This window comes from Malaya genurostris, chromosome 1 (assembly GCF_030247185.1).
Source record: "Malaya genurostris strain Urasoe2022 chromosome 1, Malgen_1.1, whole genome shotgun sequence".
NCBI lineage: Eukaryota > Metazoa > Arthropoda > Insecta > Diptera > Culicidae > Malaya > Malaya genurostris.
In genome coordinates, this window is record NC_080570.1 from 90576745 (window position 1) to 90602799 (window position 26055).

The 26055-nt window shown below is 34.7% G+C and overlaps 1 protein-coding gene across 9 annotated transcripts in view; it reads left to right on the top strand.

The window, feature by feature from the left end:
• Positions 1–24066, top strand: part of LOC131440691 (teneurin-a) — a 337735-nt gene extending 313669 nt beyond the window's left edge. For all 9 annotated transcript variants that reach the window (XM_058612195.1, XM_058612198.1, XM_058612196.1 and 6 more), the window contains 2 exons: positions 7880–10524; positions 14843–24066. In XM_058612195.1, the coding sequence (XP_058468178.1) occupies positions 7880–10524; positions 14843–16009 (3812 nt within the window). In that variant the 3' untranslated portion in view covers positions 16010–24066. The remainder of the gene's footprint in view (positions 1–7879; positions 10525–14842) is intronic.
• The last annotated feature ends 1989 nt before the right edge of the window (positions 24067–26055 follow it).

The window sequence follows — 26055 nt, forward strand, 5'->3', positions numbered from 1 at the left end:
CTATCCTTCATGAAAAAGGTTTTTTTCCAAGTGGGTGCCGCGATTGCTTTTGATGGAACAAAAACACCCTGCCACAAGTCGATGAAAACAATGGCGAAATTGAACGAATTGGGCTTTGATCTGGCCCCACCCCCATACTCGTCAGATTTAGCCCCCAGTGACTACTGGCTCTTTGTTGATCTTAAAAAATGCTCCAGGGAAAAAGATTTGGCTCAAATGAGGAGGTCATCGCTGAAACTGAAGCTTATTTTGAAGCGAAAGATAATTTTTTTTATAAACATGGTATTGAAAAATTAGAAAAACGTTGGAACCATTGTATCACCCTAAAAGGTGATTATGTTGATTAATTAACAAAAATTTTGCAAAAAAAAATGTTGTTTCCATTGTTAGTCTCGGGACTTATTGATCCATGTGTTATGTTATTATTATTAATGACAAATTAATAGTAATAACAATAAATATAATAATGAAAATAATAATAAAAAACAAATCTAATATAGTACAATGAAATATATAATAAATAATATAATGAATAAAATGATATGTTGCGATATGCTATGATATTATATTACTTGAATTTATATGTCATTTCTCATCCTCTCATTCTGCCATCAACGCATTTCATCGACCAATTGTCACCACAGACACACGTGTAGGCATGAAACAGGAACCAGTGGGGACCAAGCTCACCTTGTGACGACCTTGATAGTTAGTTAAAAGATTACTTTAAAAATGATAACTTATAAGGAAAACAAATTTATATTTTGCGCAGAGGTACGTAGTACTACTCATAATAAACCCTATAATATAATATAATATAATATAATATAATATAATATAATACAACATAATGCAATACAATATAACATAATATAGTAGAATACAATATGATATAATATAATACAATATGCAATGCAATGCAATGCAGTATAATACCATAATAACATAAAATAGTGTAAGACGATAGTATATGAAAAAATATTCTATGATATAATATAACAGTTAATGTCGCAGTGTAAGTTACGCTCATCTAATAATAATAATAATAATAATACATGATGTAATAAACAACAGAATTATATGTTATAATATTCTATGATAAACATTGCACTTTAGGATGGGCTTCAACCTACAAGCCATTTCGCACCCTCTCATTCTGCTACTAACGCAGAAGGCGATAGCACCCAGTCGACGCCGTTCTATTGACCAAATGCCATCATAGACGCTCGGGGAGGCATGAGATAGGGACTTGTGAGGACTTAGTTATCTCACCATTTGACGACCTGGTTGTGCCCTGCGCTTGAGTTGCATAAACTACTAGAACAAAGCACCATGCATTTCCTTGTAACAGAACTTGATGGGAACGCATGGTTGACTACTACTAAAAACTGCTAGAAGAAATCACCATGCGTTTCCTTATCTCAGAATTTGATGGGGACGCATAGTCGAATGTTATTTATTTTTTAGAAAAAATCAAATATTTTGGTCGTCCACATTTTTTAAAAATTTGAAAACATACCACTTTAACATGTCCATAAATTCTTTATTTATCTCTAAAAAATCCAGGGTGGAAGAGGGAAAAAATGTGTTTCAAAACTTTCAAGTATTTTTCATGAAAGAAATACATATTCAACAATTTTGAAAAAATGTAAACCTTCCCCATAATGCCTTAAATATACCTGATTTTTTCAAATTTTTCGGAGGAGCGGTTTCTTTAAAAATCATTAAAATACAAATCAATAGAACCTCCCTAGCTCCGTCAATATGGCAGTTAAAGGGTTGAAACTTTGAGAAAATTGTTTCAAGTCTATGACCTTTCGAAATTGGTATAACAATATGAATTCTCTTTGGGGGCAGATTTCACATGCTTATCCTGCTGCAGTTTGTGTATAAATTATTAGTACACTAAGATCTCTTTTTACACGGGGGTTACGTACCGTGTTAAAAAATCCGTGTAAAAGAAAACTTTGTTTGTTGCAGAAACCGTGCAAAAAACGGCGTGGAAAATATGACGTAATAATTCAGAAAATCGTAGATTTGATTATTTTTTCGTTAATTTGAAGGGGGAAAAGCTTATTTTTAACCCCCAAATTTATGCAAGGTGAACATAACTGTGAAAATGTAACTGTTGTTTCACAATAAAAACGAAAATCTGAAAAACAGCCAGATGTTACGATAAGGGTCCAGTCATACTTGATAGAACACATTGTATGGCAAATTAAAATTAGAACACTTAGGAAACGCGTTGCACGATAAGCAAATTATTCTAAATGGCTCATGTCTTCTGTATAATGTATTTAGTTTTCAAAAGAACGATAATACGTAAGATTAGCACCCATAAACACTTTCACTACAAACAAGCTTGAGAGTAAGTTATTTTCGATTCCGAAGGTACGATGTGTAGTAAACACTAACGATCTTAACAGTCATTCTCAACTAAACTAAGTGGGAAGACAAGGGTATTGGATGAAGATCTATGCACGCAGCGACAGAATCAAAGGGGAGAGATGAATATGGATCAAATTAGAAAAGGTATTACTATGTGTCATGCTGAAGAAACTCATTTCATCGGCGTAAATCATAATACTACTAGAGCTATATCATTCAAATGGGTAAAAATACTATACTTCTCGATATGGTGAAGAGTTGAAGAGATTAGTAAATTCGACTAATTCTCCAACGCTACGAAATTCTCGATGATATCAATGATGATGCTGACATCATACACCAGCAGAAGAGACGTAGTCGTGTAATTTGCGACAGGGATTCAAGATCTGATGACTGATTAATCATTTTATGGAACGACAGTCAATACTCCCGTGAATTGTTTCAAACTTTAAATTAACTCTCATAATCGTGTTCTTACAGACAACCTGTTCCCTTTTTTAAAATTTTTCTCAAAAAACAAATGACAGTGCTTTTTAAACTCTCATCAGAAACCGTGTTAATTGCGGAAACCATGTAAATAAAAACCATGGTAATTCCGGAATCCGTGTAAAAAAATCCGTGTATAAGAAAACCTACCTTACCTTTGGACAAGGCCTTACTTGCAGCTGCACGGGTTGAATTCTCCGGGCATCCAGGTGCAGATATTGCCACAGAATTCATAAATTTTCAATAAGGTAAAACAATCAACCTTTACAAAGGAACAAGAAGTATTCAAAACAACACTACTCCGGTTTTACGAAGTAATAACATCGAATCTGCACCATTCATTAACTATGTGAACACATCGGCAATATCAATTCGAAATTGATCCAATGCGTCCTCCCATTGTAGTCTTACTTCACAATCTGCAAATGACGACGAACGCTTCTTGAAGGCAAGACTTCGTGACCCGAAAATAATGCACGTCTTCCGTCTGTATTTGTCATATATGAAAAATCAACAACCTACGAATTTCATCGAAGTCCATTAGGAATATGGAATTAAACCTAAGGAAGCCTTGGCCGACCTGGACTCTTATGGGAAATTTTCAACAAGTGAACACATCCACCGACTCCAACTAATCCGGGAAGCCAAACACAATTTCACAAGGCCGAATTTTCGAGAAAAAAACGACGCCTTCTAGTGAGGTAGTATCCTATAATGACGTAAGTGAAACGCAACTTCTACCAAACCCTCAAATTTCTTCACATTCATAATGCGATTGAAATTCTTGTCTACTGTCAGTAGAACTTCAATCTGAATTTCAATCGCATGAAAAGCTCAGCCGAAATGAAGGAAATTTAACAAAGTATTTTATCATCTTCTTTCTCAGTTATTTTTGGAACTGAAAGTAGTTGGGACGAAAGCGTAAAATGCGAAAATTTTTTTGGAAATAACTATAATGTATTCCGGCATGATCGTAACTTAGCACTATCCAACAAAAAATCTGGAGGTGGAGTCTTCATAGCAGTAAATGCTGACTTTTCATCAGACAAAATTCAAACAAATAAACACAAAGAATTTGAAGATATTTGGACCATAGCAATTATTGTTTTAGGAGAAGAACATATTTTTGCCTCTGTGTATTTTCCTCCATAAATGCTAACAAAACCGCTTTCGAGCTGTTCTTTGAAACCGTAGAAAATATTATGTCGAATATGGAACCAGAAGTTAAGTTACACATATACGGTTACTTTAACCAACGAAACCACCGATGAACAAAATGAATCCTTTCTGCTCTCAATTACAGAAGAAAATGAAACTCTACAATTCCTTTTTGACAATTTTTTTTAATTGGCTTGAATCAAATAAATTCGGTGAAAAACAAACAAAATCCATATTTCGATCTTCTTTTCACAAAGTGTACAGGGGACGGGTATAGCGTGATGGGTAAATCGATGCCTTTCACGCCGCCCGCCTGGGTTCGATTCCCAACCCCGCACATAGGGTCAGAAAGTTTTTCTGGCCCAAAGAGGCGGATGACATTAATGTTAAAGCCTCTATAATTAAAACAAAAAAAAAAACAAAGTGTACCGAAGACTTCTGTGTGAATGCCTCACCAAATTCACTCTGAAAATATGAAGCATTTCATACAGCAATCGAACACTCCATCTTTATGCATAACATGTCTTTCCCTAACGAAATAGAATACAAGGAATTGCCGGAATACCGGAAAATAAATTTCGAAGAAGCAAAATGTGAACTAAGTACATTAAACTATCAAAATATATTGAGTATAGAAGGAAACGTCAATGAAGAAGTGGAAAAATTCTATCTAATTATTAACAACTTAATTTCGGAAATTGTACCAGTAAAAAGAAGAAGAAGAAGAAGAAGTTACAATAGCAAATTGCCTGTGTGGTTAAACTCGCAATTGAAAAACCTGAAAAATAGATAGCAGAAAGCACGTAAAACTTATAGAAAAGATAAAAGTGTTATCAACGTACAAAATTACCTCGACAATTGCAATGACCTGAAAATAGCAATTAACTTGGTACACGAAGAATGTAATCTTAAAGTTGAAAGCGAAAGCAAAGAGCTTCCAAAAAATTTCTTCAGCTATTTTAAAACCAAACTAAAAAATAACTACCTTCCTTCCCAAATGAATCTAGACGGAATAACTGGAAATGAAATTTGCAATTTATTTGCTGTTTTTTCCAAGAAATATATATACCGAGACAGACCGTGAACGTGACTACTTTTTCTTCATACCGGAGCTTTCTAATGACATCAGTGTCAACACCATTACGTCATCTCTTCAATTATCTCTAAGAATAGGAATATTTCCAGAAACATGGGAATCCTCCTTCTCAGCACCGGTCTTTAAATCAGGTTCAAAATCATACACACGTAATTATCGAGGAATTGCCATTATCTCGTGCATTCCAAAATTGTTTGAACCATTGCATGGCTGGTGCTACGATTCTACTGACACTACGAATCCTTCCAGGTCGGGGCTCGAATATACGACAACTGGTTTGTAAGACCAGTGCCCTATGCATTGCCAACCCGTTGTACGTTATTAAAACACATACTCCAAATCAATAAATGTCACTTCAGGTGTTCCTCAAGGGTCACATATAGGCCCTCTTCTTTTTATCTTGTACGTAAAAGACATTTCCTTCTTACTCAAACATCTAAAAGTATTTGTATATGCATATGACATGAAGCTCTTTATGGAAATAAAAAATGCTGTAGATGCTGAAGTATTCCAACATCGTATTAACGTATTCAACATTTGGTGCAACAAAAGCTTACTTCAACTATACGTTAAGAAATGTAGTTCAATGTCGTTTAGTAGAAAAATCATGTCTCCTTCTATTAACATATATTTGGGAAACCAACCTGTAGAAAAATGTTAAATTATTAGAGACGTAATTTTAAACTCAAAAATTACGAAACCATTGAAACTTTTTTGTCTGTAGCCTACATTTGTTTGACGAATAAATAAATAAATTAAACATCTGTTTGAAAAAATTGTGCTGTGCTGTTTCTTTTATAGTAGTATAAGTAGATTAATTCAGGTAACTTTGTTACTGTCAGGTAGTAAATGTTTATGTTCTCCCTATGCTTATTTGTTTTTCATGTGTAAGTAGCCTTGGTCATGATTTAATAAATTGAATTGTTTTTGTATATTTCTAAACTTTCGGCTACGTCTAATTTCCATGGGTTGAAAATTTGTCTTAAAATGTTGATGTCATTTGTAGAAAGTTCTTGATCATTGATAAATGTATGTTCTTCTACTTTTGATTTGAAATGGTATGGTAAACCCTTTTCAAATTCTTTAGAGGCTTTCGATATTTCTGCGATGTGCTCTTTGGACCGAATTTGCAAAGTCTTCTTCGTTTGTCCAATATATTTTTTTCTCGCAATAAGACACGAGATTTCGGATATTCTGTATGATCTTTTGTCGACCCTAATACAGATTTCAATTGATAGTTCTTACTACTGAAAACCAAATCCAAACCAAACTTTTTCAGTGCAACATCTGTGTTGAAATCTGCTGAAATTCTCTGTAAGTTTTGTGTTGGTTTGGTTAATGTCGTAAGCGATTGTTTTTTCAACAGAACCATTGAGCTTTCCAATATCGAAGATGAATTTTTTCTCTTTAATTGCAGCATCTTTTCTGAGAACAAAAATCTCAACTCTAGCGGGCTTTTTTCGTACTCCTAAATAAATAAATAAATCTGAATTGCTACCTGTACGAGCAGATGTTCCGCATGATTCGAGCGTAGCTCCAATCTTGTATAATATGTACATTTATGATCTTCCAAATCTACCCGTTGATTGTCAGAAATCGCCATTCTGTGACGACACAAGTCTGTTAGCCACAGGTAGAAATCTAAGAGTGATTTGCAGTCGCCTACAAAGAAGCTAAAATATTTTCAGTGATTATCTGTCAAAATGGAAAATTGCACCAAATGCAGCAAAAACGCTATCAGTTATCTTTCCTCACAAGTCAACAGCTTCTTTTCTAAAACCAATCAATAATCGCACGATTAAATTGAATGGCTTGGAATTGCTGTGGTCTGACCAAGCAAAATACTTGGGTTTAACGTATGACAAAAAAACTTATTTTCAAGGATCACATTGAAGGAATCCAGGGAACGTGTAATAAATATATTAAATATCCTCTTATAAACAGAAATTCTATTCTATTATTATTAATTTATAAATAAATTTACAGACCAGCCATTATTTATGCATTACTAATTTGGTCCATTTGTTGTTTCACGAGGAGAAAAACGCTTCAAAGAATAAAAGTCTGAAAATTGTTTCGGATCCTCTTTGGTTTAGTACAAATGAGTTACGAAGACTCACAAATATAGAACCATTAGATGTAATGTTACATAATATTATAAGCGAACTCCATCAAAAACCTATGCAATCTTCAATTGAATCAATTTGCTTTCTGTATTAGTTAGTAAGTTAGTATATAAGTTCCTTTTCCCCATTACACAATACAAGTAGGTTTACAATTTTTCCTACACAAAAATCAAAAAATTACGGAAACAAATTATGTCTTAATGGTAATAATCAAATCATGTAGTGGGGCTGAAAAGTCACCACTTGTGGTTGAACACCCAATTTAATTCTTAGTAATTTAATTTTAACTCATATTTCAATAAATAATACATTTAAAAAATCATACTTCAGAGAGACTTCATTTTCAAGAGGTTCAAATTAAAATTGTGGACATTCACAGAATGCTGAGCAAGAATTTGCACTTTCTCGTCGTTTGTAAGAAGTATTTTCTAAAAAAAATTCATAATTCACATGATTTTCAATGTGAGATCTGTATTTATACTAATTAGCTCAATGATAGTTGAATATAAAACTAATTGGATCAATTATAGCTACGTTGGAAATTCTGGGATGTTACATGATCTGGATGATGATCTGAGTCAAAGTCAGCATGAGTATTATTTCATACTTTTTTTTTTCTTTCTAGGTTCTTTACGCATATTGGCGCTCCAACACTACTTGCCACAACACGATACTAACGGAGAATTTCAAATTCCATACACACCGACGAACGAACTGTATGTTTTTAATCGTTATGGACAACATGTGGCTACTAAGGATTTACCTTCGAGTAAAACACGGTACTCATTCCTGTACTCAAAAAATACCAGCTTTGGAAAATTATCGACTGTTACGGATAGTTCAGGAAATAAAATTCAATTCCTTCGTGATTATAGTAATGTGGTGAGCTCAATAGAAAATACACAAGATAATAAATCTGAAATAAAAATATCATCGAACGGCATGATGACGAGAATTATTGAGCGCAAAGGTAATACTGAATTACAATTCGACTACGACAGTAACAGTGGACTATTACTTAGTCGAACTGGTTATGGTGAAACTTTTATTTACTATTATGACGAATATGGACGCGTCACGAGAGTGGTTCTACCAAGCGGAGAAATTTTGAAAATAACGACAGTTTTAGGAGATAAAAATGAGGACTTGGGAGTACAAGTGAGTCAGAGCATCCATTCACAGTTTTCACAAGAACAAGCAACTCCAACCGTATTTTCTTTATCGGGAGGTATAACAAATGCGGTTATTGCGAAGGATGCCAGAATGACATTTGCACAAATCAATCATATCAACAACTCGCTCTCAGTTTTTTGTACTGATGGAATCACTTTAGAATCGTCAGCTGTTGTTGCTCATCCATATTTGGAAAAAATGATGCCAATCGAAGCCGAAATGCTGCCAATGTGGTCTCATCAGGTTGTTAATATGGGTAGTAATTTCAAAAATTCAATGTATTCAAAATACAATTATGTAGACGTCGATAATAACCGTGTACCGCAGCAACGGTTCAGCCGTGAGATCTGGGTGAATAAAAGCAGAGTGTTGCAAATTAATTATGAGCAACTGCAAAACCGCGAACTGTTCATTAACAAGTATGACGAAATCGTTTTAACAGTATTGTACGATCCGTCGGGCCTTCCATTGTCATACTATCCCGGTGGTGAAAATAGTAACTTCTTCCCACTCAATTTTACGTATGATCGATTTAATCGCATTGAAAGTTGGCAATGGGGCCCTTCTGAGTTAAGATATAATTATGATATGAATGGGCTTTTATCCGAAGTAACTAGTCAACAAGACGGTATTATATCATATAATTATAATGAACAGAATCTCTTGTCGGAGATCGCTTTAGGCAGCCAACGAAAATTCACGATATCCTATGATAGTAATGGAGGATTACGGCACATTGTGCTTCCAAGTGGTACTAAACATTCATTCAGTATTCAACCTTCGATAGGGTTTATAAGATTTACGTATACGCCACCAGGCAGTAACAAACCTTACCTACAACATTACTCTTATGCTGGTGCTTTGTTGCAAACTATTTACCCAGGAGATGGTGCTCGTATTATTTATCGTTACAATAATGCAAATCAAGTATCAGAAATTATTCATGGTGATGGACGCAGTGAATTTACTTACGGAACTGCTTCTAGCATGCCGTCGGCGATTATTCACACCGAACGAGACTTGGAATACCGTTGGGACTTTGATTATATCGGCGTTCTTCTAGTGGAAGAACGTATAGACTTTTCTGCAAAGACTGGATTGTCTAATGCAAAATTCAGCTATGAATATGACAACAACTTTCGTTTGATCTCTATTCAAGGGAGGATCGGAGGACAAAATTTGCATAATCAAAACTTTCAGTACAACGAAAAGACTGGCAGTTTGTCTCAAATTGGACAGTTTAAGGTTTCTAATCCAACACTAAACCAAACTACTGTGGGTGATGGAACAGCTACATTCTCTCGTACAATAGATGCTCGCTTTTTGGAAACCCTTATTACTGTTACAATTCACCGAATGGCTGTTTTCAGAATGGAGTTCACGCATGATATGCACGGAAGAATATCTCAAACACGCACATACACACGCAATGTAGGTGTTAATACTTATACTAACGTAAAAAACTATACCTGGGACTGTGACGGTCAATTAATTGGCGTTGAAGCTCAGGAACCATGGGGCTTCCGTTATGATGATAATGGCAATATGCTTTCGCTCACATATCGTGGGAATACAATACCGATGGAATACAGCAGCACAGATCGAATTTTGAAGTTTGGCGAAGGACCGTACAAGTATGAAGTTCGTGGTTTAGTAGCACAAAATGCTCGAGAAGAACGATTTCATTACAATACGCAAGGTTTACTCATACGGGCTACTAAGAAAGGTCGCTTTGATGTACGTTATTACTACGATCATTTGAATCGTATGACTACCAGAAAAGATAATTTTGGCAATGTGACACAATTCTTTTATACAAATCTAGAACGAATAAATGAAGTGAGTCAGATTTATTCACCACGAGATGGTAAACTTATGTCCCTCGTTTATGATGACCGTGGACATATAATTTATGCACAAGTATACCGACATAAATACTACATAGCGACGGATCAATGTGGCACCCCAGTAATGATGTTTAATCAGTATGGAGAAGGAATCCGAGAAATTATGCGTTCGCCGTATGGTCACATTGTGTACGATTCAAATCCGTACCTCTATATGCCAATCGACTTCTGCGGAGGAATTCTTGATCAGGTAGGTAAACAGCTTATTGACTTTGTTTAAATTGTGATATCATTATTTTTTCTCTTTAAATAACTACGTCTTCAAAAAAAAACTGGTGTCATTTTCTTAAGTTTTGTCTTCGGCTTATCAGTACATAAGCAGTTAATGTTGAATTGCTAAAAAGACTCAACAATTGAATATAAATCGTTAATCAGGCGAAAGTAATGCTGTTTAGGAATTAATTTTATATGGGGTTTTCCAAAGTTACACGGAGAGTTTTGTTACGTTGGTTTCATAAACCCGTTTTGTGTGAAGTACACAGACTAAATTAATTTTTCTTGACCCCTCAACATTCATTTTTTCTACCTGTGAGGCCCGTCAGGCACGTATTTCTCTCTACGGCTTTGACTGAGCGTGCTATTTGTGCATGCATGCTCGCAACGATACACAAATTTTTTTCTGAAGAATAAGAAACACTTTCAAATCTTCGAATTTTCGTCAGCAATGCTACCATTTTTTCACCAGCTCTAAACAAGCAATTTCCGGTATGGCCATCAAAGCCATCTGCGATTTTTCCATAATCTCGCCTCGGGTGCTGAAACGCGTTATCCGTGAACATCTGGCTAAAAACGAAACGAATGCGGTTGTACGACAATCTCTCGAAAACCATTTCCCAGAAAAGAAAGCAACGAAGTATTTTCCCCAGATCGTACCATTCTCCAGAAAACCATAGTCACGAAGGTATCAATTAGTACAAAGACATACAACAGAATGTACCATTCCCCAGAATACCATCTCCCAGAAGAAGCAAATACCTAGAAACTGTTTCCCCATAATGGAAAATAATACAGAAACAACATAGGAACAGATCTTTTGCCAGAAAAGCATCTACTAAAATCAGGCGCGTATACATGGGGGGAGAGATTAAACCCCCCTCCGAAACTTAAGAAATTATTAGGGGATACAGGAGTTAGACCGGACACGTTGTTAAACTGGACAGCTTAAATATCTTATCAACCTGCTAATATTTTAATTCATAGATTAACTTTGTAAACGCGCTTGGAGATGACGCGGTAGAAATGATTTCGATTAAAACCCAGTTTTAATGAATGTTTTTACAATTTCTAAAAATTGTCCGATTTAGCCCCGGTCTCCCCAATATTATGAAAACACACCCCGAATTTTTTTTCTGGGTACGCGCCTGACTAGAATGAACCTGTCCAACGAAAATAATTTTCGCGAAAATTTCGTGAATACTCATTAACTGTAATTTCCAAGGCAACTATACTTATTTCAAGCTTTGTTAGTCTGAAAAAGAGGGTTCTGAAAATAACGAGTTTGATAAAAAAAATAATCAAATTATACAACGGGTATGAAATGATTTAGCTATATTTATTTAAATTCAAACATAGCTTCTTTAAATTGGATATTTGTTTCTGCATATAGTTTATAGTAGCAAGCTAACCTTTCGTCGTTAATTCGGTCTAGTGATAAAGGGTAGTAAATAGCACACTACCATTTTATATAATTATTTTATTCAATGCTTACACAATATTCTGTTCGTCATAGATGATTCAGGTCGAGACGGCCGAAGGCCGCGAGTGCGCCGGCGACCCGCCGTCGGAAGCGCCGGCCACTGCGGGGGGGCAGCGCCCCCGCAGAAATCACCTCTGTCTAGTTGCGTGCGTTTGCCCGGATTACCCAAAGCTAGGAGCTATCCCTCAGTTAAGTCCGAACGAGCGGCAGCGAGGTCGGACAGCAGGTTATTAAAAACGATGAGGCGTAGCCGCATTAGACCTTTCAAAATCGCAGTAAATTAGAACAAATTCTATTAAGCAGCATGTTATACGATATTATACCAATAATACTGTTTTAGCGACTAATGCCTTCGAGTGTATGGTTTTCTGGACTTTGGTACATTCTGGGAAAGTTTTTCTGAATTTTATTACTTTCTAGAGTTTGTATTTCTGGAGATTAGTACTTTCTGGGTAATAAATTTCTGGGGAAAAAGCTTCGGTTTTTTATATTCTGGAGAATGGTTTTCGGGGAAATGTTATAGAACCAACGAATGCCATTCAGCAACCACCGAATTTACCTGATTTGGCTCTCTGCGACACAAGACGCCGCTCCGTGGAACGCGTTCAGCATCCGAGTTGAAATTATGGAAAAATCGCAAATGGCTCCGATGGTCATACAGAAAACTGAATATAAAACCTGTTTTAATCCACCTAGTGGTGTAATGATGCCTTTCTCATATCAATCATACTATCATATATAATACTGTGGTATTCTTCAAAATAATTTTCTTCGATTCTTAAAAGAATAATCGAAATCGGTTTGTTTGACCGTCTACTGATAAAAACTATCAATTGGAAATGATTTGAGGTCGATTTAGAATTTTTTTAAAGATTTTCCCCATTTTTAGTGATGGTAAAAAATCTTTAACCCGCTTTACCCTATATTTCCGGATCCGGAAATTGGATCCGGATGAAATTCAGGAATTACGCATGGGACCACAGGACCTTTCATTTTAACCTAAGTTTGTGAAAATCGGTCACGCCATTTATGAGAAAAGTTAGAACACATATTTTCTTTTTTTTTCACATTTTACCCCATACCTCTAAGTTCGTGAAAATCGTGAAAATTTGGTAGATACACCTATGCAATTGTTTTAATGCTTAGTTGCTAATAGTCAACAAGTTTTCTTGGGAACTCCGTGAATCAATCTTTATTCAAGAGTTAAATAAGCAATCTTTATACAAGAAGTACAATTGTAGGTCAACAGAAAGGGCGTTAACGTTAACGTTAATCCATTTGTGTTTATTTTTAATCAATTCAAATTATAATATTAAGACAATTGCAGGAATCGGCGAAATTACCCTTTCGGCGAAATGACTTTCGACGAAACGGCTTTCGGCGAAATGACCCTGATCCGTGTTAAACCACTATTGCCCATACTCGCATATCAGTCCCATATGGGTTCTGACCACTTTTCTGCCCGACGGATAACGTCTATCTTATTCTACTTTCAGAAATTGCAAAAATAATTTGAGGTTGGTTCAGTTTTTTTTTTAAATATCAAGTCGTGTCTGTCCCATATTGAAAGTACTCGCAATCTGTCCCACGCATTAAAAATCACCTTTCAGTAACTGAAAAATGTACAGGTTGCAATATTTTTTTACTATGTCCACTGTATGTATGCTGGCAGTGCATACAAAAATTTAGATTTGAATCGATTTTTGGATATGGCCGGTACGATCATTCTTCTTGAATATTTTGCGTTTCGATCTCAGTTCATCGTTACAATAGCTTCCTTCAGAATCAAACGTATTGCTCCCATTTACACTCACAATTTCATCCTCCGAAGAAACAACTTTAGGAAAAGATTAACTCTTTTGTTATAACTTTAACCAAAATCAGATGTCGACATATGTTATGCGAATATTTCAAATTAGACTTACCTTGAAAGTACTGTGCTGAACGAGAGGTTGCAGAATATTTCTCTCGGTGTTGGTGGTATTGAAATCCACAAAGTGAAAACGTGATAGGATATCACATATGTCGAACGATTAAAAGATTCACACGAATGGAAAGTCAAACATGATATTTTGTCACGTGCGAGAGAACCATAGTATGCGAGTATCTTTTCGCTCGTTAATAAGATATCGCATATGGGTCCCATCTTGTTGCGTAACAGATTTTATATGAACGAATGATAAAAACCTGTTTTAATCCACCTAGTGGTGTAATGATACCTTTCTCATTTTTGTTTTCTCCTATATATTACAGCAGAAATTCCCCGAAATATTACAATTTAAAAAAGTTTAGAAAATAGTTTTGAAGATATCTGTTACATAATACTACTACATTGATATACATCGTGGTCACTGCAAATGAGAAGAAAAAACTCACAAACTTAAGAAAACATGTAATATTCCATGCATTTTAATTCTTTGAAATATCATTATCACATTGCATAGATTAATCGAAATATATGGATTTCTTTTGTCGAGTCGGAAGCTATACAAACTCATAAAAATGTCCATACGAGTCACGGCGCAAAAAGTGGAATAATAATCAGTGTTTTTAAATAGTTTTGAATGGCAGAGTTCTATTCCTGAAATCGGAAATGTTCTATTTTGTATCCTTCTGTTTTACTGTATTTTTTCAATGATTCAATAGTTCAATGGTCGATTCGCAAACGTGGGTGAGAAGGGATTTCAAGAAAAACAGTATACTTTAATACAGATGCATGTACTTCGAATCTTACTTAATTTTGTTCATTGTTCCCCTGTTTTGTTTTGATCAAAACTTCACAAAAAAATATAATCTTTGTATTTTTTTCCAGGTTACATCGTTAGTACACATGCCGAATGGTAAAGTCTACGATCCACTTATTGGGCAATGGATGACACCGAACTTGGAGAATGTAGACCAACGAATTAAAAATCCAACTCGTCTGCATTTATACCGTTTCAATGGCAATGACCCAATTAACAGTGAACACAGCGGATATTATCCAGAAGATCATCTTGTTTGGATTAGACTCATGGGATACAATATTAAAAATCTTATTCCGCAAACGAATGAGCGATTGTACTGGCAAAACAATCCCTGGAGTCAAACAAATGCACCACCATTCACACCGCCAATTATGCAACATAGCCGTCAAGCAAGCCCCGTATCAATTGAATCGGGATTTTTGTCCTACCTTTTACTAAGAAAAACGAGATCTTTATCTGATCTCACAACACCTCTTAAGTCAGCCCTCAAATCGAATACCATGAACGCTGAATCATTTGAAATTGGTGCTGCTTCAGATCCTCCATTCGGCAAGGGTATTGTTGTGTCTCGTACATTGAAAGGAGAAGCGATCGTGTCAAGCGTCCCTACAGCTAATCCTATTTATCGCGATGTGTACACATCGGTATTCAATAGAACACATCTATTGCCGTTCACCTTCGTCGTGCATAACTCGTTACAAGATGCATTTTTCTTTGTAAAAGAAGATGGCTGGAAATCGACTGAAGATCGACAACAGCTTAAACGCTTGCAAGGACAAGTAAATACTACATTTCATGAAACAACTCGGGAGAATGGTAGTGGAAACAACCATTTAGATGTAAAATTACACATACAAAATGCAGTTATTAATCTTAAATATGGCACAACAATAGAAAAGGAACGCCAGAGACTTATGCATCATGCAAAACTTCAAGCTGTGAGAAAAGCATGGCATAGAGAAAAAGAATTACTGCGAAATGGACTTATCAGTAGTTATGACTGGACACAATCTGAAACAGACGATATTATTAAAAACGGTTACGCCAATCTTTATGAAGGTGAATACATACACGATATAGTGCAGTATCCAGAGATGCTTGAGGACCCGTTCAACATCAGATTTGTGAAAAAAAAGACTAGTCAATCTCGTAAACGAAAACGGAGAGATATGATCGCGTTTAGTGATTCAAGACAGATTCTGGACTCTACATCTATAGACAGTGGGTGTTAGCTGGCACAGTTCGATACGTTTGATGGGTAACCTGTATTATAATAGTAAGCTCACCATCTGTCCAACCCAATCCTTCAACAAATCTCGCATGGTTCCAAAACGTGACCGAAAATATTTCATAAACAGACAAATGGTGATTCGAGCTTATGAGACTGTTGTCATGAGTTAATAGGCTATACAGTAGAAATATAGAATAAAACAAAAAATATGAAAAGAATGTGTGAGCAGATATAGTTATTTACCGCAAATAGTAGACATCAGAAAGAGGATTCAGTAAAAAATAGAGGAAATATTTAGTGACTATATGAATTGATTCATATACCTATAAAATACAAAGAAAATCAAACAAAATGATATTAGTTCACTGAATAATTGGATAGCGTTTGATCCTATAAATTTAGCAGATGGATCTACTCATCCGCTGATAATTAAGGAATTCTATGTTTTTTGAAAACTACGCATGTTTTAGTGCCGAAAAGTGGTTTAAGTTGATGGTTGTTTCTTCTAATATGAAAAATGAAAGCACAAAACATGACAATCTGATTATTATTTTATCGATTTCCTCCTGCAAAGTACAGTATTAACATTGAAACTCATTATGAGAGATGCTGATGGCATCGTTTGCAAAACTCTCTTTATTTTAGACGAACATGAGTTGTAAACCATTTCGTATTTATTTACTCAAAACAATGTGATTAAATTGATAAAAACGTGTTTAATCCACCTAGCAGTGAGATGATACCTTTTTTTATCAATCTGCATGTGTTTTTTGCATTAATATTCTTCAGTGTTAAAGTTTTCATGACATTATTTTAATGACCTTCGTTTTAAGCGACAATTTGAGATTTTAATCACTCATTACTCTGTCGAAATTGCAAATCGGATCGAATTTGAATCTAAAAGTGTGATAATCGATTAAACATGCCATGATATGTAAGTTCCACTTTAGAGTTTACGGTAATTTAAGATACTTCCAGAGCCGGTATTCAGGAACCAGCATAACTCAAACCGATAGGTATGGCCATATGACGAATAAATTACAACAGTTTTGAGTCCAACTTTGAAGCTTTTCGGGATTACCATCTTCAATATCGGTTTGAATTTAAAAAATTCATTAATTCGAGAACCGGAAGTCATAATTGGATAAAATTAATTATTTTTGGATGTATGTATAAAATTAATTAATTTTCTATATAGGTTTATTTTAATTTGAATTTTTGTTTCTGAAATTTGATTAGGCTTTTTTTTAGAAAACGATTGAGCTTTGAGAAACGATTTTATACTGGAACCGGAATTCTAAAATCGGTATGGCCGTATTTTAGCTGTATAGTTTACATTTGTTTCAAAATCTTTGAAAATCAGTGAAGACATCTTCGAGAAATCATAGCACGAATTAAAATTTTAGGTGCCTTCTGAATCGAAAACTGAACACCACTAAAACTGAAAAAAGTTAATTTTTTTATCGACTATCCAAATCTGCTAACCCGATAAACCTGATTAATTTATGTGGAATAGACATTTTTATACCAATCAGCCTGTATCCCCAAAACCGGAAGTTGGATTTGACTGAAGAGCAAGATGTTTTATAGAATCTTGAAACTTTTCATTTGAATCTTAGATCGGTTTAGCCATCTACGAGAAGAATGAGTTACACAATTTTGATTTCGTTTCACATCCTGTAGTTCCGGAACCAGAGGTCGAACATTTGTTCAGTTCGTCGAACTGAATCGATTGGTATATGTCATTCGGCCCTCCTCGGCCTAGGAAAAATTTTCTAAAGTTTGAGCGAATTCTATACCTATTTTTTATATACATAAAAAAGGTAAAAATCACAGTTTGCTTCTGATAGCAGATTGATCTTGAGTTAAACATAATTTCACTTCTTATAGTTGTAGCATTCATAATTGTTATCGTAAGAACATAACAATACCGCACTAAACATTGAACCTTGAACCTACCTTGTAGAAAAAATTGACTCACAAACTATAATAGCGGATACAACTCAGCATTTTTTTTATTCAATTGGCTAATTTTTAACTTGATCTTTTAGTAGCATGATTTAACAAAAACAATCACCTTTGAAATCTACTATATATTACGTCATTACACACATTCACTATTTATTTCACAATATTTATTATTTTGCAGTACGGGAGACCGGGTCGGAAATGGTCGCTGTTTTTTTTTTAATTTTATAATATAAGTTTAAAGGCACACTGCTTAAGCTCTAAGATTCCGAGGCCATTGACTATATTTTAAATATGTATAATACAAACTTCAATAATACACATTATTCCTGAATACGTATCTGTATTATGACGTTTGATATACATATTTAGTATATTGTGAAATAAATAGTGCAGTGTTAGGAAGAAATCTAAATTTCGAAAATCGTCCAAAGTTTTTCACAAGTGATTAGAAAACCAATCAGAGACATGTTATGCTGCTGATTAGAAATATTACCCAATTTAACTTGAAAATTGTACGCAGAAATAACAGGAGCGCAGGTTATCGCTTCGCCAATTCAAGAGCGTCAGGCTCAGATGCAGCGTTTGAGTGTTTCAGACATGGTGACAATGCTGCGCTGCTGTTACTTCTATGAATCAAATTCATTGTAATTAGCGTTTTATTGGGTTTAATTTGAACAGTGCAGTGGTATATGCCAGCTGGAATTAAAACAGCCTTTCGTCGCTATAATCACTATTTGGAATGTGGAAAAAAAATATTGTTGTTCATATTGATCACCCCACGTGCATCGAACATATTGCAGTCATTATTTCCCAGTTTGCGAATTTATACCGTAGAGATTTTTTTATTGCTGAAAATATAATAATTAAATTTTGTACGAATCTCTTCTGTGTCGAACTGAAGCGTAAAGGAAATTCAGCATCGAAATATCTTTAGAAATATTTCTGTGAGTCATTAAATTTCGTTGACACGAAATTTCATTTGTGAACTTCGAGGTTCTGAGCTTTGTGGGTGCTTGTTTCATGAATGAAAATCTCGGAAGTGATTTTTTCAGTACCTGATTTTTTTTTAGATATTGCTCTTGAACTGATTTTTTCACGAGTGATAACGAAATTAACTTTTTTCTGATCATGACAATGGTAATGACATTACATATACTAGAATTCAAAGATGATACAAGTATTATTCTTGTTTATTCAAATGTTACGAAATTTAAACCTCGTTTATCGATACATACAGCTTTCAGTTACCGTGTGAATGTTCAAATGAATACTCAAACTAAAACTCAAGATTTGCTAGCATCAAACGACGTTGTATTATTAGGTCGAAATGTGATTTATGATCTCTTTACGTTACGTTAGTCATTTTTATCAGATGCATTACTTACATTCAACAGGCTGCATATTTATATCATTTTCGAAGCTTATACAGACCTGTAGTTTTTTATAAATAGATGCACACAAGGTTTTCGTTAACGTTTCTCACACTTGACTAACTTAATAGAAAGAAATGTGGTTTTATGATAATTCAGAGAGATATTTTGACACGTGCCTACGTCCTTACGGTACACCTGCGTACATTTTCGAAATTTCACATCACAAGAATGTAACGAAATTACTCCAGATTTGATTTCTTAATAACTTTTTCCTTGTTTGAACATCTAGTGCGCAGCCCACCGACACGTCAAGACAGTAGCACTGGTACTTCGCATTCAAGGAAAATATCATTAACAGTATTTTTCAAGTTTTAGCTTTGTGCACCGTTAGTTTCACAAACATTCAGCTACTGATCATTCGTATTTGTGAAAACAACACCGAATAGTGTTCAACAATAGAGAAAATCAAAAAAATCGGCCATAAATATTTTCCAGAGAGCGTTGAGATTCATTCTTCTGTTGATATATGAATATCAAAAATAAAATTATCAGTTCAACGTAATCCGTAAAGAAATATCGGTTTCTAGCACCGTTCGCGATTCTAAAACATTCCCCGGAAAACTATTTCGTCGGAAAATTTTTGGCAGAATGAACCGTTCCCCAGAAAAGCACTTCCCAGAATGAACTATATTCCTGAAAAATGAACCCCCTAATATACTGTTTCCCAGAAAAGCATTCTTCAGAAAAGAGAAATCTGAAGTCTTTTCCCCAGAAATTTATTGCCTAGAAAGTAAAAAAACATGAAATTTTTCCCAGAATGTACCGAAACCCAGAAAATCATACACTCGAAGGTTACATCCCGTTTCGACAACGGTAATTAGATATACGATCATTTGACATAACTCGCATTGAAACTATAAACCTTTTTATTTAAACATAAAATGCATCAACATGAAAATATGTATCAGAACAAATTGGCTCAAATGGCACGTTCCCCTTGATAATCGAAAAGAGCGACATCAGTTCTATTTTCCATAGCTGTTTTCAAGAAATTTTCTTTTTTCATGAGCTATTCAGTTCTACGGTTGATTGGCAGATCCCCCTATAAATACCGCAAAAACTCTGCCGTCGTAGACTGCTCTTATTGTTGAAAACATTTAAGAACATTGTAAAACGTCACATTACTCGATTTTTCTTTATTAAATTTATTGTGGAAGCCTTCAATGGCATTAGAAGTCCGAGGCAAATCATTCAACGTACTATGGCACGTAGTCCAAACAGCTGGTGGAAAACAAGCAGAAAAAATTTAGTACCATTTTTTGTCTTACCGAGTTCTGGAAAAAAATGGTGCCATTCTATCTGGAGCATGTTGTCTAACTGCAGCCAGGCCCTCTGGTACTTCTTGGGGTTCCAAGAAGGCCAAGGCCTGGGTCTGCTGAAACGAAAGTTACATATTTATGCTTTTAGCATATTCACCAACGAGCCCGAGTTTTTGTATACGTTTCCACCAGTTCTTAGTCAGATGGAAGAAGCATCCAAATTGAGCACTATCTGGAAACACCCTTTTGATTGCGTTCATTTCTGCGGGTTCAAAATCAGTCAGAATAACTTTCGGGTTAAAATCAATTTGCTTGTCGGTGCAGATATTCTTCAAAATTATTAAGCTTTTTTTTGTACGTGGATTCGCATTTATCCGGTAAAAGAAAATGCACGAAAGGCAGAAACTTCCTACGTACGCCAACTCCAACTGAGTCATGTATAGTAAAACTTTGACGAAAATTTGTTGGAGCTGTTGAAAATGTTCCGTCCAGAATAATTGTATGTGATTGACATAGACTAAATCATAGTCATCAGGATCCATTGGTAAAACTGCATGAGCACGCTGACGTTGACAAAGTCTGCGTTGCGCGGTTTTTGATATTGTTGTTTGAACCTGAAATAAAAGGTAATTAATAATTTTTAAATCTTTTTCCATCATAAAATTTTGGAATCCATATTAAAAAATTAAAAAATATTCTTTAACTAATTTTTGAAATAGTATAATAAAATTGTACATTAAAAGTGTAGTTATTGAAATATTTTATCTTCTATTTGCTTTTATATATTATCATCTGAGCACGTGGTATTACTCACTTCAGTAAGAAATTCTGCAGCACACAGACTTATGATTTTTTTCTGGATGCTCTGAACCCTCGTGAGCTTTTCAATCACTTGACACAAATTATCGTTAGAAGGTTCTTTGTTTTCAAAGCCAAAAAATTGTTCCGCCATGGTTGAAATTAAATTCACACTTTGCGCGATACTCTTAAAGACTGTGCTTCTCATATCGAAGATTTTTCTGATATAATTGCAATTATTTTTCTTCCTATTGTGTTAGAAATAATCAGAAGAATCTATTGTTTCAACTATGTACTTACATCATTCGAAACCTTTATCACTAGAAGATTCACGATATGATAAGTAATTGAAACAATATATCCATACAATTTATTGTTAGTACAAGCACAATAGACCGAAGTTACGACAAGAGGCTAGTTTGCTACTATATACAGTGGCATAAAGTCATTTAGTATAAAGATCCTTTCCGGTTAGTCATTGGACGACTCGGACTACATAACCGCCACCGAGGTTGCCTTGTCCTCGCAGTGATATAAAATTTCAAAATAAATACAAAAAGGCGGCTTCGCCGCCTTGTTGTCTTCTAGTGCGAGGGCCAAAGGATAGCCCCTAGCTTTGAGTAGACCTAGCAAACGAGTGGATTACAGGTTTGCTTGCGAGCGGCCGCCGCTTCCGACTTTATGGCAAGTGGCGTTATGCCAAACGGGCTCGCATTTACCTTAGTTAGGAGCGAGATTTGCGGGGAATCCGCGATAGACACAATTGGGTCGTGCGCCCAAATAACGGAAGAAACCATTTTTTTCTCGAATTATGGTTTTTTTCAGGGAGATACTTTTCTGGAAATTAGTTCGTTCTGGAAAATGATTCTCGTGGGATTGGTTTATTCTGGCAGATGTTTTTCTGGCAAAAAAATTATTCCGGTAAACGTTATTCTGGGGAATGTTATATCTGGGAAATGAATTCTAGGAAATGGTTTTCTAGGGAATAGTATACAACCGCATAGGTTCAATAAAATCATCTATTCGACCATTTTAAAGACCTGAAAAGGATTTCAAAGAGCATTACGATAATTCTGTTCATAGCTTTTTGCGGCCATTGGGATTGCCCATATGGATTAGAGTGAAATAGAAACTGAACTATTAACGTTTAAAATCTGATAATTTTGATACATTTGGTTTTTGTGGGAAGTCTCTGAATCATATAACAGTTTACAATGCATTGTCTTGGGTTAACCAACATTACGCTTTCTCAAGCATTCATTTTGTAGACAATTTAAATACAATGGTTTTACTTACAAGCTTTCCTTTCTATTAAATTCATTTAGAACACATTGCAGAACTCGTTAATTTATTACCGATGTTCCAACTGCTGACCGTTTGGTATTAAAAACTGAAATGATTACAAAGTGTTCGGAGGAGAAGTTTCCGTTACTTAGTTCAACACCACAGAAACCTTTTGTGAACGCTGTAACTAACATATTGTTCGACAAATTGAATAATATATACGCAGAAAAATTTTAGTATAATCCAGACCTATTTTCGAGATATACTCCCCTCTATGCAAAAAAAATCATATTGATGTGTTTAAGAATACAATAAACTGTCGAATTTTTTTCATGTAATAGTCTAATTACATCATGGACTAATATTCAAAATTCACTCTTTTCAACTGATTATCCCAAAATCCTCTCTATTTAAATTTACAGCGAAATCGAATCTAAGTGTGCAATCTTCGTCTGAAAACAGTTATTCTGTGCGATAATATACCTTTATAAGCAGAACTGCTTTTTGATTTGAGATAAAGCTAAGAAACAACCATTAACTAAAACGGTAAATGTCAGTATATATTTAAATTTTATTTTGAATTTTATTTGCATTTTTAAGGTGGTTGCCAAAACTAGAAGCAAACAAAAAGATACCTTTTTAATGACCAAAATTTATTGCATAAAGTAGTGCAACTTCTTTAAGTAAACTGTAAATATTAGAACGTAATAGTATACAAATGTGAACTATCAGAACACTGCAAAAGTGTAAACAATGACTGTAAAATACTAAAATAAAAAGTATTAGCTCTAAGAACATAACGCAAAGAAAACAGTAGCAAGCAGACACAATAATTTCGGCATCATATGGCTCGATATTGCGAATCAGGTGGACCTCATTGGATAGAGTTATAGTATTGAATGTGCTCCCGTGCAATATCGAGGTATATATTTCCAAAAATAATGCTAGTATCGCCACTGTTCTCTTACCATGTTTTGTAGAATAAACTAGACGATTTTTGTCATACTGTAAATGTTCAATTTATAAAATTAGCTTACATTATGTGGATATTAGGAACACAACAAAACATACAAATTGTACATACAATCTAGAGATTAACAATTGAATGGAGAATATGAAGAATTAATTATAAACCAATTGATGTTCTTTTCGTCGAAAAAATAACTACAATGGAAACTTGTCGGTATAAGCTGCTCTGTAAGAGAAAGGTATCACATTTTATTGAGAGATTTGCAGCTTCAAATTTTATTTGTAAACTGAGTTGGAAAATATAAAATAAAATAAAGATCATCTTCAAACCACTTTAAAAACTATACCGAAGTTACATCTTTTTTATTAGGTTATCTACAACAGAAAAACTCAACACTTTGAAATCCTTACAGAAAATATATAATACAATACTTTTCGGAAAGGATAAAAAGTTGAAGTGTATTGACATAAATGGGGCTACATTGATTAAAGAAATTAAGAACTTTTTTCATTTACAAAAAGGTTACTTTTAACCCCATTTAACGTGAAAACACAAGGTCGTGCATTTCAATTTTAGTTTGTGAAAATTGGATAAACCATCTCTGAGAAATCCTGAACCTGAAACAAGCAACATAATAAGTTTGTATTGCCATCAACTAATAAGACCTGCAAATTGGAATAGTTTTGAACTAAGTTTAGAAGTTTTTCTTTCAGATTTCACGAGTACTCTGAGTTCTTCAAGGATTTCCGAATGTTTAACAAACGGGCCATCTCGGGCGACTGCTGTTCATGCTACAGTGAATTGTTGTCATTTGATGTAATTTATATCGATGATTTGAAAAATTATGTATCTTTTCCTAGTGGACTGTTGCGCTCTAAAAATGGACATTACGCTGCACTTCACTGAACAGTTTGATTTTTTTTACTGCGACTACATACGCTTTTTGGTATTTTTATTGTTTGCGATATTTATCATTAGTAAAAAGTGACTATAACTCACCCAAGTCAAAATACCTTTCGGTTACTTTAGTAAATCTTCTAAAGGTACGTGAACTCCAGCAGTCTCCAATAGGTCAATGAACTCTCTCTCTCAATAATCAGGGAATTTCGGTAGCTTCAAATTTATACAGGTCCGAACGGCTTGTAGTCTCAAAATCAACTGCCGCTTCTAGCGGTTTATATTTTAGTCGTTTGCGAAATGCGTTATACTGTGTTACGCATGCTTACTAATATTTACACTGTACAAAATCAAATCATCGAAAACCTATACAATACAGCTCTTCTTCCTTTAGTTCATTGCTTATAGATTAATTTAATATTCGAACGAATAATTATCTTCAACTTTTAATTTTTCGACTGGCATTTGTAAATTATCACTAAACGAAACTCGACTTAAATAACAAAATTCAGAATTTTCAAAATTAGCCATATTGAAGAATGGGCAGAACTTTATCGTGAATAATCTCGACTAGTATTAATGGCAGCAACATAATTCTTTCACTATTTCATCAAAAATATGATCAGGAATTTAGGATAATATTTTGAACAGTGTGAGATAACCACAAACAACTCAAAAATTAGGTTTTCTGATAATTTTCAAATAATGCGGAAAACTCTTTACTTTTGCTTGGGTTTTTCGCGCAAGGACGACGATTTTGAGGTAGTCAGGCACATATCTTCAACTGAACGTTATAAAAGGGGAACCGTGGTCGAAAATCGATCATTTCTTCTTGTGCGTCGGATGAAAGCAGACGTCGGGGCGAGAAGACGCATTCAAACAGCGGCATCGGAGAGCGCGTGGTTAAAAACCTCAGGTCTTAGTTCTCATTTGCCTTCCGGTCGTCAAGGCGAGAAGACGCATTAAACCATTTGGCACTGCGAGCGCAAAGCTAGTTTCAATTCAAGTAAGAACGATTGCATAAGACAACAGAGCTGCTAATCGTTTGCATTGGAGAGAAAGAAAACGAAAAGTTGACAACATTACATAAAATCAAAAGAACTATTAAGATTTATTTCTTTGCAAATCGGAGGTAAAAATCATCAGTTTAGTGAAAATCCAAAATAATTTTATTTGCTTCGTGCACTTTTTGCTGTGCGAAAATCGTTCGAGATAAATGTTCCGAACTGTGCTAAATATAGTAGAGAATTCCACAATTTGGTCCATTTAAAGGCAGAAATGAATCCTGTACAGCACCTTGATAGTTTCTTTCAATGAAATATGCAAATCTGAAATGAGATAATCGACGTCAAAAATCGTTGAAAATTTTAGTAGTGAAAAGGGGGAAAGTTTCGCAATTCACACAATCAATCAACTATCAATTCGAATTCGAAAG